Consider the following 13,522-nt stretch of genomic DNA (forward strand, 5'->3'; position numbering starts at 1 on the left):
GCGAGACAGATTTCACAACCCAGGGTTCTAGCTCAGGGAAATAAAGCCTCAACACCTCTGACTGAAAATACCTGTGGGGGTTGCAGAGGTGGGAGAAACTCCCAGCCTCACAGGAGAGTTCATTGGAGAGACCCACAGGGTCCTAGAACATACACAAACCCAGCCACCTGGGAATCAGCACCAGAAGGGTCCAATTTGCTTGTGGGTAGCAGAGCAAGTGACTGAAAGCCACCCGAGAGCTGAGTAAGCAGTACTGTTCCCTCTCTGACCCCTCCCCAGCATACAGTGCCACAACACAGTTATGTGGGTTACCCTGCCCTGGTAAATACCTAAGGCTCTGCCCTTTACTACATAACAGGCACACCTAGACAAAGAAACATGGCCCAAGTGAAAGAATAGATCACAGCTCCAGAAAAAATAAAACTAAGTGACAAAGAGATAGCCAACATACCAGACTCAGAGTTTAAAACACTGGTAATCAGGATGCTCACAGAAATGGTTGAGCATGGTCATAAAATAGAGGAAAAAGTGAATGCTATGAAAAGTGAATAAAGGAAAATGTACAGGGAACCAACAGTGAAGGGGAGGAAACCAGGACTCAAATGAATGATTTGGAGCAGAAGGAAGAAATAAACATTCAACCAGAACACAATGAAGAAACAAGAATTCAAAAAAAATGAGGAGAGGCTTAGGAACCTCCCGGACAACTTCAAACATTCCAATATCTGAACCATAGGTGTGCCAGAAGGAGAAGAGGAATTTGAAAAAATAATGAGGGAGAACTTCCCCAACCTGACAAAGGAAATAGACTTCCAGGAAGTTCAGAGTCCCAAAGAAGTTGGACTCAGGGCAGCACACACCAAGGCACATCATAATTAAGTCACCCAAGATTAAAGATGAGAGAATCTTAAAAGCAGCAAGAGAAAAGGAAGACAGTTACCTTCAAACGAGTGCCCATAAGACTATCAGCTAGCTGATTTCTCAAAAAAAAAAAAAAATCCTGCATGCAAGAAGAGGCTGGAAAGAAGTATTCAAAGTCATGAAAGGCAAGGACTTGTATCATCCAAGATTACTGTATCCAGCAAAGCTATCATTTAGAATGGAAGGGCAGATAAAGTGCTTCCCAGATAAGGTCAAGTTAAAAGAGGTAACTTATTATATGAAATGTTAAAGAGACTTATCTAAGAAAAAGAAGATAAAAAATATGAACAGTAAAATGACAACAAACTCACAACTATCCACAACCAAACCTAAAAAAACAAAAGTTAACTAAGCAAACCACTAGAACAGGAACAGATTGACAGAAATATAAGTCACATGGAGGGTTATCAGCGGGGAAGGGGGAGGCAGAGGAATGGCAGAAGAAGTACAGAGAATAAGAAGCATAAATGATAGGTGCAAAATACACAGGGGGAGATTAAAAATAGTATGGAAAATGGATAAGCCAAAGAACTTTTATGTATGAACCATGAACATGAGCTACGGTCGGGGAATGATGGTAGGAATCAGGTACAGGGCAGAGCGGAATAAAGAGAAGAAAAAGATGGGACAAGTGTAATAATATAATCAATAAAATATATTTTCAAAAAAGACTGCATCAGTAGATCAAAATGCAGTGCTGAATTCCAAGGAAATGAAGGAATGAGTAGCATTGACATGTGCTCTGTTACTGACTTGGGCATAAAAAGAATATTGCAGGTATATGAGTTACCTAAAAAGACAGAGAAACAGAGGTAGAGGAAGTACAAATAACTTTCTCAATCTTCATAGCAGGGAGCCAACAAAGAGTTTCTAAATTTAAAATATGCAGTTTGATATAAGCCCTGATGATGAGCTGGTCATTAGTGTTAGAGGGCTCTTAGGAAATGAACCACCCTAGGAAGGAGTAAGGACACAAAGGCAGCAGGGCTTCCAGTTCCACTTCCTCCTGCCACTCCTCTCACCCCCACCACTCTCTCCCCTATTAGTCCCTCAGTAAAGAGATGTCTGCGTATTATCAACTTAATCATGAAATGGGGGATTTGGGGCTATGGGATTTTAGCTTCTTCATTTTTTTGTGTACTAACATGATGCTTTGAAATGCACATTTATAAAATAACAAAGCCAATTATTCTTTTTTAAAAAAGATGTGATTCTATTCTTCCTTTTTTGATAGTGAATATCCTGAGTGACCTTCCTAGCATTTTTAAATTATAAAAGCATTTTAAAAAACAATTTGCTGAAGACTACATTAAGTCTACAATAAAGCAAAATACAAATCCTGAGCCTGAAAGGTTATGTAGCAACAGCCAGCTTTTGCCCAGCACTGTGGTACCTGCAAACCTTAAATAACCAAAGCTCTGCTCTGATGTCTGTATGGGAATGAGTGACATGAAAGAAAATCCAGACGGGGAATCTAATAAAAGACATCAACACTAAAGGGTGAAAGAGGGATAAACTCTGCATCACAAAAGGCAAAAAAACAAAAAAAAAAACAAAAAAACACAGGCCTGTCCTGAACCCTGGCACAGGGTAAAGGTGGGAAAAACAATCTCATGTAGTTTATAAAGACAAGCCAGCATTGACTCAGGCTTCTACTTCAAGTACACATTATCTACCTGGGTGATCCAAAAAAGTCACAGGAGAGATTAATATGGTCTCCTATTGGTAGAACAAGACTGGCAAACAAAAACACATCTTCTCTGGAGGAAGTAAGCCTGAACTCAGGACACAAGGAATTCCCACAGATCAAGTTCCAAGAAAAATAAGGGTGTACACTCAAACATCAGAAAAAATATACTGGGAAACAAGGCACCATGGGAAAGAACTAGCAGAAACAGAAGACAACCACTTTACGTATTGGTATCATCAGTCAAAGAATACAAAATAGAGAAGCTTAAAAACAGTAGCAGGGAACAAAGACGATTTAGAAATGAATAGAACAGACTCCCAGACATGAAAAAATATAAATATGTTAAATGAAAACATGACAAATGCGGAAATAACGTAAATACTATACTGTAAGGCAATGTGAAGAAATTACCAAGAAAAAAGTAAATATGCAACATTACAGAACTCTAAAGCAATTTCAAATATCGAAATCATGCTGCTGATCCTACATGTAGGGTTTAAAACAATATGAATTGATTATAGAAGTATAAAGTACACAGAAAAACATGTATTTGATCAGCAATCTGTATGCTTACATTAAGCATATAATTATGAGCAAGATGATAAATTGGGATTTGCTTGAAAATACTCCAGAAGGAAAAGAAGTTTGATTGCAGATCATTCATGCTTGTTCTTTGTCTAGTTCCTTCCCCTTCTTTCCACTACTGTCCTCCTCCCCTCCCCTCTGGTCACTTTCAGTCTGCTCCGTATTTCCATGACTGTGGTTCTATTTTGTGTGTTAGTTTATTTTGCTTATTAGATTCTGTGGGAATTGACTGTGAGAGTGGTGGTGTAAGATGGGCAGAGAAGGGCAAAGGGGATAAATTGAGGCAACTGTAATAGAATAACAATAACAATTATTAAAACAATAACAAATTTTAAAAATTAAAGAATTAAGTTTGGAAAGGGAGTAGATAAAGCAAGATAGGCACAGTGCTGATGTTGTTGAAGCTCCGTGCTGAGAGGGTGTATTACTATTATCTTTACTAGGTGTGTATTTGAAAACTTTTCATAACAAAATGTTTAAGAACCTGAACTAAATATTACAAATCACTACTCCTCAATTATTAATATTATCTAATGATTTCTTTTACCTTTTCAAAAGTTAGAAATGAGTCTTTGGGGGAAAATGAGATAGAGAACAACTGCCCATGAAAGAAGGCATTAAGGCAAGTTTCCCTCAGCAAGTAGCCTTCAACAGTATAACTGACTTTAAAGCCTTCCCTACCTTCAAGATGCTGTGCTCATGTATCATGAAACCAAAGTGTAAAAGTGAAACAACAAATATTAAAATTAGACCTATCCTAACACTAAATATAAAAATTACCTCAAAATGGATCAATGATCTAAATGGAAGAGCTAAAACTAAAAAACTCTTAGAAGAAAACACAGGGAGGAAAGCTTCCTGACATTGGATTTGGCAATAATTACTTGAATATAACACCAAAAACACCGGTAACAAAATAAAAAAACCCCAGATAAATTGGACTACATCAAAATTTAAGACTTCTGTGTACCAAAGTACACAATGAACAGAGAAAAAGGCAACCCAGAGATAGAAAGAAAGTATTAGCAAGTCATGTATCTGAAAAGGGGTGAATATACAGAATATATAAAGAACTCCTAGAACAACAAAAGATAAAACAATCTGACTAAAAATGGGAAAGATCTGTATAGACATTTCTCAAAAGATGATGTACAAATGTCCAACAAGCATACAAGAATATGCTCAACATCACTAATCCTTAAGGAAATGCATAACCAAATGAGATACTACCTCACAACCATTAAGATGGTTACTAGCAAAAAGCCAGAAAATAATAAGTGATGGAAAGAATGTGCAGAAATTAGAACCCTTGTGCACTGTTGATGGGTATGTAAAATGGTATAGCCACTACTGAAAACAGTATGAGGATTCCTTTAAGAAACACAGTACAAAAAGAAATATTAGAGGAAACAGGAAAAAGGTAGTATTCAAGAAAAAAGAAATTCTTAGAACTGTTAAAAGACAATTCACAGATTTAATAAGTCCAGTCCTTCCCATTATATTGATATATTTCTAATATCTACCCCTCCATATGACTATATGATCATTCTTTTAATTGTTATCCTTTAGTTTTCTTTTAAATTTTTGTGGGTTGTCTCTTTTTTTCCCCTTTACATGAGGATATAAACTTAAGCCACTGTTTAGGTCTCATTTTTAAACAAATAAATCTACAAGTCCCTTAAAGCAGTGTTATAGAAAGTTATCAATTAATCTTAATGCTCAGTAACTCAGGAATTTTTCTGAATAACCAACCTCCGTCTTAAGAATTTATTCTAAGGAAACTGGAAAGGATCAAAATGCAAATCAAACATTTTACCAGGCCTTACTTTCTACTAACCTCCATTTCCTGTCTTAACCACTCTTCTAATTCTGTATTCTTTCGGGCATGATGAGCTACTAGATCTGATCCTCCAATGATTTGTGGAAATTTTCCTGCTCCAAGAAATGTGACCTGTTAAATAGTTAAATAGTAAGATTAAACACATTAACAAATTAAGGCAATCATTTTTTTTAAAGCTTAAAAAAAGCAAGGATTGTAAATCATGTGTAATGATTTTAAATCGTGTAAATCAAAGACGTATATATCCTATAACTGACAGTGCATAAAATAGTGGTAACTGCTAATTATGTTTTTGCCCTATTATTTTGACTATTATTATACTCAGATTTAGATATGTAAATAGGATTTATGTACTAAGAGAATTTAAGATTTTGAATTTGGAGGTTTGTTAAAAAATGACCTTAGCTCACCATCTACAAATTAAAGCAACCCAAGGTGAATACACATACTATAATTTAAAGTATTATTCTTTTTAAATTTATTTTTTGTTGTTGTTCAATTAGTTGTCCCAGTATTTCCCATTGCTCTCCCCTGCCCTGCCCACACCTCCATTCCTTTAGTCAATCCCCACCCTTTTCCCATTACCATGGGTCCTTTATACATGTTCCTTGACTGGAACCTTCCCCTTCTTTCCTCTGGTTATCCCTCTCCCCTATCCTCTCTGGTCAGTGTCAGTTTGTTCCTATTTCCATTTCTCTGGTTCTATTTTGCTCATTTGTTTGTTCATTAGATTCCACTTATAGGCGAGATTATATGGTATTTGTCTTTCCACCTGACTTACTTCACTTAGCATAATGCTCTCCAGTTCCATCCATGCTGTTGTGAAAGATGATTTCCTTCTTTCTTTTTGCTGCACAGTATTCCATCGTGTAAATGTTCCACAGTTGTTTGATCCACTCATTTACTGCTGAGCACTGTTTCCAGCACTTGGCTATTATAATACTATATACTGCTATATGTAATACTATATGTAATGATGCTGCTATGAATACTGGAGTACATAGGTTCTTTTGAATTAGTGTTTCAGTATTCTTAGGGTATAATCCCAGCAGTGGGATCATGGATCAAAAGATGGTTCCATCTTTAGTTTTTTGAGGAGATTCCCCCCACCCATACTGTTTTCCAAAGTGGCTAACCCAGTCTGCTTTCCCACCAACAGTATACTAGGGTTCCTTTTTCTCCACATCCTCGCCAGCACTTTTTGTTTGTTGTATTCTGTGTTCTAAAGGTACCAAAGCCAATGTTGTTTCTAGGACTTGTGAATATCCAAGTGTCCAAACTTCCTAATTCATACATGCCTAGCAAGAGATATTTGAAATATCAACAGTTCATACTTTCAACTGAAATTTTATTGCTTACAAATAAAAAAAAGTGCTTAAAAATATGTGAAAATGCATAATAAGCAAACGTAATATTGTATTTCGGGAGTAAGTAATACATCCTTAATATTATGCAACATACTTTTAAAATAGAAACTGTAAAAGGAATGTTAAATTTGTTTCATCATTAAGCAATATTTTAAAAGTACAAATATAGCCATGTCATTGATTTGGGCATATTTAAAAAACTCAAATTCTTTCAGTATAGGTAGTCAACCTTTTCCTACAAATTTTGGGTTGAATTTCTTTTTTCCTCTCAAAAAATTCCTTGTCATGATATTAATATTTTTAAGCATTTTAGGTTTTTTCAAACTACTTTACAGCAGTGTACTGCTTTATATCTCTTCACCACTCCTACGCAAGAGTGAATATTTTTGTTTTACCTTTAGTAACTTAGTAAAAAAAAAAGGTACGCATTTTGGATTTTGTAATAGGATACTGAACATGAAGTAATAATGAGCATGAGCTAAGTAAGAATCCCCCTGTGCTCTTCATGAACGACGGCTGGGGGCGGAAAAGAGGAAGTGAGCCATGTGATGGAGATACTTCCATCTTCTACTATAAGTAGAAGAGTCTTCCTCTTAAATGGAGTTTAGAACCTTGTAGAGCCTGCCACAGTAGGTAGAAAACTAATTTAACTGAGAAATATTAATAGTAGCTAACATTAAGAGAGAAAAAGCTCCCACACCTTATGGCTGTAACAAGAATCATACAGATCGAATTCTAGAGAAAAGTTGCGCCCACAGAAACTGCTTTCAAAAATGTTACTAGTGTATTCTCATCAAATACATAAGCAAAAGCTAACAGTCAGTAGTAGGTCTATATAGAAGAAAATTTCCCAGAATAGACAACAAAAGAATATAGACTACATCAGAAATATTAAGAACAGTGATAAAATATTAATTTTATCAGTTCCTAGAGGAGGGACTCTGGTCTGATGGTAGTACTCAGTGTACAAATTCATTTTATTTTATACTATACATTAGTAATAAAATGCCTAGTTTTCTTATTGAATGTGCTCCATTATTTTAACAAATCTGTTATGTTTTTTAGAAAAGATTTTATTTTTTTTTAAGAGAGTGGAACAGAGGGAGAGAGGGACAGAAATATCAACGTGTGGTTGCCCCTCACATGGCCCCAACTGGGGACCTGGCCTGCAACCCAGGCACGTGCCCTGACTCAGAATTGAACCCTCGACCCTTTGCTTTTGCAGGCCTTCGCTCAATCCACTGAGCTACACCAGCCAGGGCAACAAATCTGTTATATTTATAAAGTCCCAAGTTAAGGTACCTCTTCAGTTAGTCTCAGATCAGTATTAGAACTGAGAGGACCCTATCAATATGATGATTACAGTAGGAAAAACAGATAAACACACACTTTAAAGAATTCAGTCTTAATGAAGTTTATTTCATTCCAGGTGTTCCATATATTAACTGTTAGTTCATGTTTTGACTGTTTTAAGCAGAAGAAACAGCATCAGTTTTCAACATGAATTGCTTTTATTACTGGTTAGCATCAGTGGTATTCTGAACACTGCTTTCTTGTGATATTTTAGTTAAAGAAATACATACCTTTCTGAATTTTTTGAAATTCTTTAGTTGACCATAATCATCATTTGCACTGGGTACATTTCTGGAGGCAGAATTACTAACCACCAGTGATCTAAATTCAGTCAGTAACATCTTCCTTGGAGGTATCTCATCCTCATACTGAAGCCTGTCATTGTTCTTAATGGGGGTAAGATGGATGGATAAGAAGAAATAAGAAGAAAAAGTAAAATTACTTGTCATTTAGGAGTCTACAGAAATACAGTCAAAATATCTGAAAAAAAAGTTTAAAAGGTTTATTTTGGGCATCAGAACTTTGTATTTGGAATCAAATCATATCTATTTCAAAACCAGAAAAAATGTTTATTCAAGTACTTGATAGCTTTAGAAACATTTATAATACACTAATCTATGACAGGCTAAAACCATATTAAATTATTTTTAATTTAGAACCTACTTTTGTAAATATCTCAATAAACAATTTATGTTCTTGTATATATTTTCTTGGCAAGAAGTCTCAGAACTGTCTGCTTCTCATTTAAACTGCACTTCAGCCCTGGCTGGGTGGCTCAGTTGGTTGGAGCATCATCACATACACTAAAAGGTTGCAAGTTTGATTCCCCATCAGAGCACATACCCAGTCTGTTGGTTAGAACCCTGATGGGAGCACATACAGAAGGCAACCTGATTGATGTTTCTCTTTCTCATTGATATTTCCCCCCTCCCTCTTCCTCTCTCTTTAAAAACCAATAAATATATCCCTGGGCAAGGATAAAAAAGCACTCCAAGATTATTATACAACTCATTCCACACATTCTTATATTTAAGCTTCCCTGGATTTTCAATAATTTGTATTTTTAAATTATTTTTGACACCTCAGAAAAATCGGTAATTAATTCTGGACACACTAATTTTTTTTTTTTTTTACTGAAAGACATGTTTCATTCTGGATCATTATTAAATCAGCCTCAAGATTACTTCCTGTGGCAGACTGAGATTCTTTACATCATTTGTTATTAACTAATGGTTGCACATCAACATTATTATAGCTACTCAGGCTGACAACCTTAGTTGTATTTAATATAGTTGACTATATAGTATTATATAGTATTATATATAGTTGACTAATATAGTCATATATTTAAATATATGCTTTATATATTTTCAGAGGGATGTTGCTAATGGAACTAAGATAAAGACAGGGAGAGAAGAAAAAAGAAGTCAAAAGAAAACATTCATCAGATAGTAACAGACTATAATCGGAAACTCTAATAGAATTACAATGGCCTCATGCTTTTGTACTGTTTGAGTTTAGAAAATTTTCACATCCATTACTCCACTTGATAGAAACAACAACTTTGTTGGAAAAGTGTCAACTTTATTTTATAAACAAAAACTTGAGGGTCATAAATGTGAAAATGACTTATTCAAGGTCACTTATCTATGGAGTAGTGGCAGGGGATTATGTTTGGGCTTTTCTCTATATTCTGTTTGCTCTATCATGGTTATAATATGACCTATTCAATTCCCAAGAAAGCAAAATCATGAGACCAAAATATAGAAAGAGAAATAATTAATCCTCAGTAAGAACACTGACAGAAACTGATGAGATGATGGTTTATAACTTAAACCTTTATAAAAATTAAATTAAAAATTTCCTTACCAATGGTTCTTCTTTAGTTGACCATAGTAATTCTTTCTCAATCTCATGTTTCTTCCCAATTTCCTTTTTTTGCTAAAGAAAAAATATTTTTCAAAGGAGTTATAAAATGGCAACTTTCTGAAAACCTCACAGATATTCATGCTCTTGGAGAGTAATTTGACTTTCAAGTGTCTTTGCTACAGGGCTTCCAGTCAAGATGGAGGTGTAGGTTGAACACACTTCGCCTCCTCACAAAACTATAGAAAAAAAATTCAACTAAACGTCAAAACAAGAACACCCAGAACCATCAGATCAATCAAGCTATATAGGAGAAGTCCAACAACCAAAGATTTAAAGAAGCCACACTCACCTACATGGGTAGGAGAAACGGAGATGCAGAGAAGGAAAAGAGGCATGGAGATGTAGTGTGGCATGGGGAGGAGGTGGAACGGGTGGTCCCACATTGGCATATGGTGGATGAAAATTGGGAGGGATACCTCAGGAGACAGGGATCCCAGTCCAGGACAGACCACACAGCCCACGGTTCCAGTGCCAGAAGATAAATCCCTGTAACTTCTCGCTATAAAAACTGGTAAGGGTTGGAGCTAGAAGAAACTGCCAGATTTTCAGGAGACTCTGCTTAAAGAGCCTGCACAGCCTTAGGACTTGAAACTTATACAGATCCACCCCCTGTGGGATTCAGCACCAGGGCAACAGCTACAAGGGCACCCGTCACATACAGGGAATGAAATGAAGTGATTGGAAATAGGACAGGTGCCAGACAAACCTCCAAAAGCCAGGCACCAGCACTGTCCCCACTCTGAGCCATCCTCCACAGAGCTTCAAAGCAGTGAAGTAGGTTGCTCAGCACTGGCAATTACCTAAGGCTCTGTGCCACACAATTTATAGGTGCCTTCTCCACAATAGGCCACAGTACCAAGACAGGGAGTCAAAGCAGCTTTACCTAGTACAGATAAATAAACACAAAGAGGCTGCTAAATTGAGGAGTCAAAGAAATATGGCCCAAATGAAAGAACAGAATAAAACCCCAGAAAAACAACTAAAAAAAATGGAGCCCTGGCTGGTGTAGCTCAGTGGACTGAGTGTGGGCCTGCAAACCAAAGCATCGTGGTTCGATTCCCAGTCAGGGCACATGCCTGGGTTGCAGGGCAGTTCCCAGCAGGGGATGCACGAGAGGGAACCATACATTGATATTTCTCTCCCTCTCTCCTTCCCTTCCCCTCTAAAGATAAATAAATAAAATCTTTAAAAAAAATAAATTATTTAAAAAATGGAGATAACCAACCTATCAGATGCAGAGTTTGAAACACTGGTTATTAGGATGCTCAAAGAACTCACTGGGTACAGCAACAGCATAAAAAAGATCCAGGGAGAAATGAAAGTCACATTAAGTGAAATACAGAAAAATATGCAAGGATCCAATAGTGGAGGGAATGAAGATGAGATTTAAATCAACAATCTGGAACATAAGAAAGTAATAAGCATTCAACCATATCAGCATTCAGAATAGCAAGAAAAAACAATTTTAAAAATGAGGAGAGTATAAGGAGCCTCTGGGACATCTCCAAACATGAATATCTGAATCACAGGGATGCTACAAGAAGAAGGGCAATAAATTGAAAACTTATCTGAAAAAATAATTACAGAAAACTCCCCTAATTTAGTGAAGGAAGTAGACATGCAAGTCCAGGAAGTACAGAGAGTCCCAAACAAGATGGACCCAAAGAGGACCTCACCAAGACATACCAGAATTAATATGCCAAAGGTTAAAGATAAGGAGAGAATCTTAAAAGCAGCAAAAGAAAAGTAGATAGTTACCTACAAAGGAGTTCCCATAACACTATCAGCTGATTTCTAAACAGAAACTTTGCAGGCTGGAAGGAACCGGCAAGAATATTCAAAGTGATAAAAAGCAAGGACCTACAACTTAGATTACAGGTTGATACAGGATAGCTATCATTTAGAATGGAAGGGAAGATAAAGTGCTTCCCAGACAAGGTAAAGCTAAAGGAGTTCACCATCACCAAGCCATTGTTATATGAAATGTTAAAAGGACTTATTTAAGAAAAAGAAGTAGATCAAAACTATGAACATTAAAATGGCAACCAACTCACAACTGTAACAACTGAATCTAAAAACCTAACTAAGGAAACATGGAGACCAGGAACAGAATCATAGGTATGGAGATCATTTGGAGGGTTATCAGCTGAGAGGGGGAAGGAGGAGAATGGGGAAAAAGGTTCAGGAATTAAGAAGCATAAATGGTAGGTACAAAATAGAGGGATGTTAAGAGTGGTATAGAAAATAGAGAAGCCAAAGATTTCATATGCATGACCCATGTACATGAACTAACTGGAGGGGATTGCTGGAGGGAATGGGGGTACTGGGCAGAGGGGGGCAAAGGGGCAAAAATTGGGACAATTGTAATAGAACAACCAATTAAATATATTTTTAAAAGTATCTTTCCTAGAGAAACTGTAAGATGAAAATAGAAATATATGTAGAATATATACTGTAGTATGAGAGTCCTAAGAGCAAAGAGCTGGAAGCAATCTAAGTTCATGTAACTTATATAAATAAGGAAGTTAATACAAGAAATTATCGTAACAAAGGAAACACCAAAATATTAACTATAGTTACCTGCAGTCAGAAGAATTTATCAACAAAACTCACTGTCTTTTAATTTTCCATGTTTCTCCATTATTATGCATTACTTTTACAGTTAAAAATAAAAACACTTTTGCCCTGGCTGGTGTAGCTCAGTGGATTGAGTGCAGGCCTGCAAACCAGATGATCACGGTTCGATCCCCAGTCAGGGCACATGCCTGGGTTGCAGGCCAGTTCCCAGCGGGGGACACAGGACAGGCAACCATACATTGATGTTTCTTTCCCTCTCTCCTTCCCTTCCCCTCTAAAAATAAATGAATAAAATCTTTTAAAAAATTAAAAAATAAAAACACTTTAAAGTGATTCTATCTAAATTTACATTTAAAATTGCATCTTAAAGCACCCTGAATCCAAAAAGAGTTACTTTAATTATTTATGATGTTTATCTGTAATAAACTAGAGACTGACTATATATAATCATACTCTCCTTCACATTCATATATCTAAACCATGTTCTAGACAAAAGTGTATTAAACAGATGGCTTTCTATTACTTTCAGTGAAAACTACAGTCTCTTTGGATACAAAAGAGGGGCATATTATTTCACTGATTCTGTAATAAAAATACAGAAAAAGTTTAATAAATTGCTCAGAAAAGGGCAGAAAAACAAATGTACTTTGTGCTTGCTTAGGGACTAAAGTGTATTAATGTCTATCAATAGTGAGATTAAGATTTATATTCCAAGCCTACTATGTGCCCTTTTACTCAGTATTCTCACATGCATCGCCCATTAGAAGCTGTTTTCATAAGCAGAGCAAATCACTTCCCCACATCTTCTCTCCCCACCTGCCTCACTCCTTCAAACTCCCTTAAACAAGTTTGTATTTCCTATCTCAGAGAATCATACTATACCCTACCCAGACACTAGGACTTGTCCCAGCAGGGCAGACCTGTGTTTTGTATTGTTATCAAAACCTAGCTATGTGACCAGGGCAAGTTACTTAACACCTCCTACTGTCAGTTTCCTAACCTCTTCAACGCATACAGTATGCTTCATTGCAGGGCTGCTGTAAACAAATGATGGGGTCCAGTGAGTGGTAGCTATTGCATTGGGCTTTGGAAGATGCGATAGTTATTAGAGAGGAAAAAAGTTTATTTTAGAATTGGAGGTGGAATGAGGTTAAGGAGAGATGTTGTACAGACAGTAGGTGCTATTAGGAAGAGGAATAATGTTTACAAGGATGCCAAGTCATGTTTGTATTTAAAGGAGGCTGGAATACTGAAAGTAAG

General features: G+C 36.4%; 1 protein-coding gene across 6 annotated transcripts in view; it reads right to left on the bottom strand.

Moving 5' to 3' along the window:
- The window catches only part of NBN (nibrin), a 68,958-nt gene that overhangs the window by 10,112 nt on the left and 45,324 nt on the right, over positions 1 to 13,522 (bottom strand). For 4 of the 6 annotated variants that reach the window (XM_037049332.1, XM_037049338.1, XM_037049333.1 and 1 more), the window contains exons 12-14: positions 9,626 to 9,697; positions 7,987 to 8,142; positions 5,034 to 5,147 (exon numbers count right to left, since the gene is read on the bottom strand). In XM_037049332.1, the coding sequence (XP_036905227.1) occupies positions 5,034 to 5,147; positions 7,987 to 8,142; positions 9,626 to 9,697 (342 nt within the window). The remainder of the gene's footprint in view (positions 1 to 5,033; positions 5,148 to 7,986; positions 8,143 to 9,625; positions 9,698 to 13,522) is intronic. The other 2 variants (XM_037049335.1, XM_037049337.1) reach the window with 2 other exon arrangements.

The sequence above is a fragment of the Sturnira hondurensis genome, unplaced genomic scaffold (assembly GCF_014824575.4).
Source record: "Sturnira hondurensis isolate 20B ecotype Veracruz unplaced genomic scaffold, ASM1482457v3 Scaffold0006474, whole genome shotgun sequence".
Taxonomy (NCBI): Eukaryota; Metazoa; Chordata; class Mammalia; order Chiroptera; family Phyllostomidae; genus Sturnira; species Sturnira hondurensis.